Source organism: Fukomys damarensis, unplaced genomic scaffold, assembly GCF_012274545.1.
Source record: "Fukomys damarensis isolate Sample0158 unplaced genomic scaffold, DMR_v1.0_HiC HiC_scaffold_2, whole genome shotgun sequence".
In the NCBI taxonomy this organism is placed as follows: domain Eukaryota; kingdom Metazoa; phylum Chordata; class Mammalia; order Rodentia; family Bathyergidae; genus Fukomys; species Fukomys damarensis.
Window position 1 is genome coordinate 62,067,576 of NW_022900914.1, and position 2,950 is coordinate 62,070,525.

Consider the following 2,950-nt stretch of genomic DNA (forward strand, 5'->3'; position numbering starts at 1 on the left):
TGTCCAGATCAATACTCAGTTGAAGATAGCAGCATCAGTACCCACAGCTACTCTGCACAGGCTGCCATAGAAATGGCTCTATCATAACCTCATCCCATCGATATTATGCACATATCTGCCATGCTCTCTTGGGATACAAATGCCCTTGAATAGCATTCAGTGCTGGCTCAGCTGAGAGATCAGTTGGGAGGTTCACTCACATATAAAACCTCTGTCATGTCCCAGTCACTCAGGTGGAATCAGCTGGTCTCTGGGGAGTTGAAGGGGTTTTTGTTGCAGTCTGTAGCACTGTGCGGGTGGATTGTTGTGCCACTGTTGACAGTAATAGGTTGCAGCATCTTCAGCCTCCACATTGCTGATTGTGAGAGAGTATGAGGTCCCTGATCCACTTCCACTGAAGTGAGCTGGGACTCCGGAGGCCAGGTTTGATGTGCTATAAACCAGGAGCTTTGGAGAGGCTCCCGGCTTTTGTTGGTACCAGTGCAAGTAGCTGGTGCTAACACTGGAGCTGGCCGTGCAGGTGATGGTGACCCTGTCCCCTGGGGATGCAGCCAGGGATGCTGGAGACTGAGTCAGCACAATTTCTCCATTGGACACTGGTCAAGTGGGTGAGATGAAGAGATAGAAGTTAGCACCAATAGAGACACAGGACATCTTAATGCCACAGTTTATACAGAGCTTTGTTTCTGTCTTACCTGTGACACTCAGCAGTAGCAAGCTCAAAAATTGAGCCTGAAAATCCATTTTGTTTCTAAGCTCTTCCCCCTGGTAAACAGGTCTCTTCTCTTAAGATCATCCCTTAAAAGAACTCTGAACATTTTTGTGGTTTCTGGGGAACCCATATGCAAATGATCAGATGCAGTCTGGGGGGATTTTGGCTTATACCCATATGGTCCTCTCATATTTTTGCAGAAGTTCAGTTGGCATAAGAGAAAGTAGTTCTCTGTATTTTTTCTGAGTAGGTGCATACACCTGGTCTAGAGTGTTATTTATTGAAGTTTTACTCTTTATTTGTTTTTAGTACATGATTGCCACCTATAATGATCACATTTATCACGTGGAATTTGTACTTGTGCATAATATATCTTAGTCCTTTTTCCCGATTTCCCTCCAGTCCTTTGAATAATTTTCCCTCCTCATTTAGAAAAGCTGTTTCCATTTTTCCCCTTACTCTCTCTCTCTCTCTCTCTTTTGAAAGTCCCTTTTCTCTCCTTATTCCCTTTTCTTATTCCTCTTCCCATTTTACCTAGTCCTTTTACTTTCCAATACCTATTCTCTATTCTTTTCCTTACTTACACTTTGGGTTTCTATCAGAGAAGAAATAATATGGTATTTAAACTTGAGTATCTCATTAATTTCACTTAAGATTATGGTCTGAAGATGCATCCATTTACCTAAAAACGTCTCAAGTTTATCTTTTCTCATGACAGGACAGTGCTCCACTGTACAAGAATACCACATTTCCTATATCCTTTAATCTGTTGAGGGGCATTTAGGCGGTGTCCACGATGTATGTTCTATGAATTCTGCTCCTGTAATATGGTTATTCATGCAATACTGTGATATAATGTTTTTAACCCTTCTGGGAAGATACCTAGAAAAGGATTTTCTGGGCCAAATGGAAGCCGCAGTTTTAATTTTTTGAGGAATGTGGTCATTGGGAAATGCAAATTAAAATGACAATGAGATTACTTTTCATTCCAAAAGCAGTAGCTATTGTCAATAAATCAACCAATAACAAATGCTAGTGAGGCTCAGGTGGAAAGCAACACTTTTACTTATGATGGAATGTAAATTGGTATAACCCTGTAGTAATCATTTAAAATTTTTTGCTCATTCATTTACTACTGCGTGTTGATAGTGCAATATGTTGAGGTTGATTTCAGTAAATTGGCATCTACACTTAAAATATCTGTAATAATACAGAAGATCCTAATGAGATTACTGACATTGTGAAATGGGAAGAAAGGGGCTAAAGGCATAGGGAAGGTGGGATGGGTAGGGGAAGGGTAATAAGGGAAAAGAAAAAAGTGTGAGATAATGAAAAGATGGAAATAAAGTGTTTGTGGATAGGGAGGAGAGGAGGGAGTGAAGGGAGGACAGGGACAATGGGAAAAAATGAGAACCAAGACCTGTCATGTAGAGGTACAAGATCCCAACAATGAATGTAACTGTATTGCATCCCTAAAATGTACCAATAAATTCAATTAAAGCTGAAAAAAATATCAATGGGGCTGGGGATTTAGCTCAGTGATTCTGCTGCTTGCCTTGCAAGTGCAAGAATGGGAGTTCAGAACCTGGTACACAAAAAAAATTGTAGTCTTTTTCTATCTATCACATCTCTTTCCCTTATTCTACTGTGCATTTAACTCCAGCTATCATTTACAAGAGAACACAGAATTTCAAAGCTAACAAAAAACAAATATAAAGGAAAAATAGAGAGCAATACAAAAGAAACATTCTAAGTATACTTTCTATTATAAATGTACTATGCACATTATGCTTCAGAGCATATCAATATTTAAGAAAAAATGAAAATGTTTTATAATTATTAAAGTTGACAAAATGCAAATAACATAATAAAAACATAAATTATGAGAAGTGTATACAATACAAATAATGAATTAGATCTCATTAAAATTAAAATTTTTGACCACTAAGAGCTCATTTAAGGAGATACAGTAAATTATAAACAGATTTACCATGCAACTTAGCAGTTGACTTTTTGGGCAACTATCTTAGAAAATGAAAACTTGTTGTTACCAGAAATTCGTACATAAAAGTTCACTGAAGCATTGCTCATAAAAGGCAAACTCAGGAACTCTCTCAAATGCCCTTCAGCACATCCATAGTTAAGTGTACTGTTCCATGTATACGGCATGGCTTAGAGGCAGCAGTGAACTATTGAAATACCCGATACAGAAGAAGCTCAGTGGTGTTATGCTAAGTG

General features: G+C 38.5%; 1 gene segment (V, D, J or C); it reads right to left on the reverse strand.

Annotated features, from left to right (window-relative positions):
- Nucleotides 1-225: 225 nt before the first annotated feature.
- On the reverse strand, nt 226-774 carry LOC104848015. The segment is given in 2 exon segments: nt 226-596; nt 696-774. Coding segments are annotated over 2 exon segments (420 nt in total).
- Nucleotides 775-2,950: the final 2,176 nt, after the last annotated feature.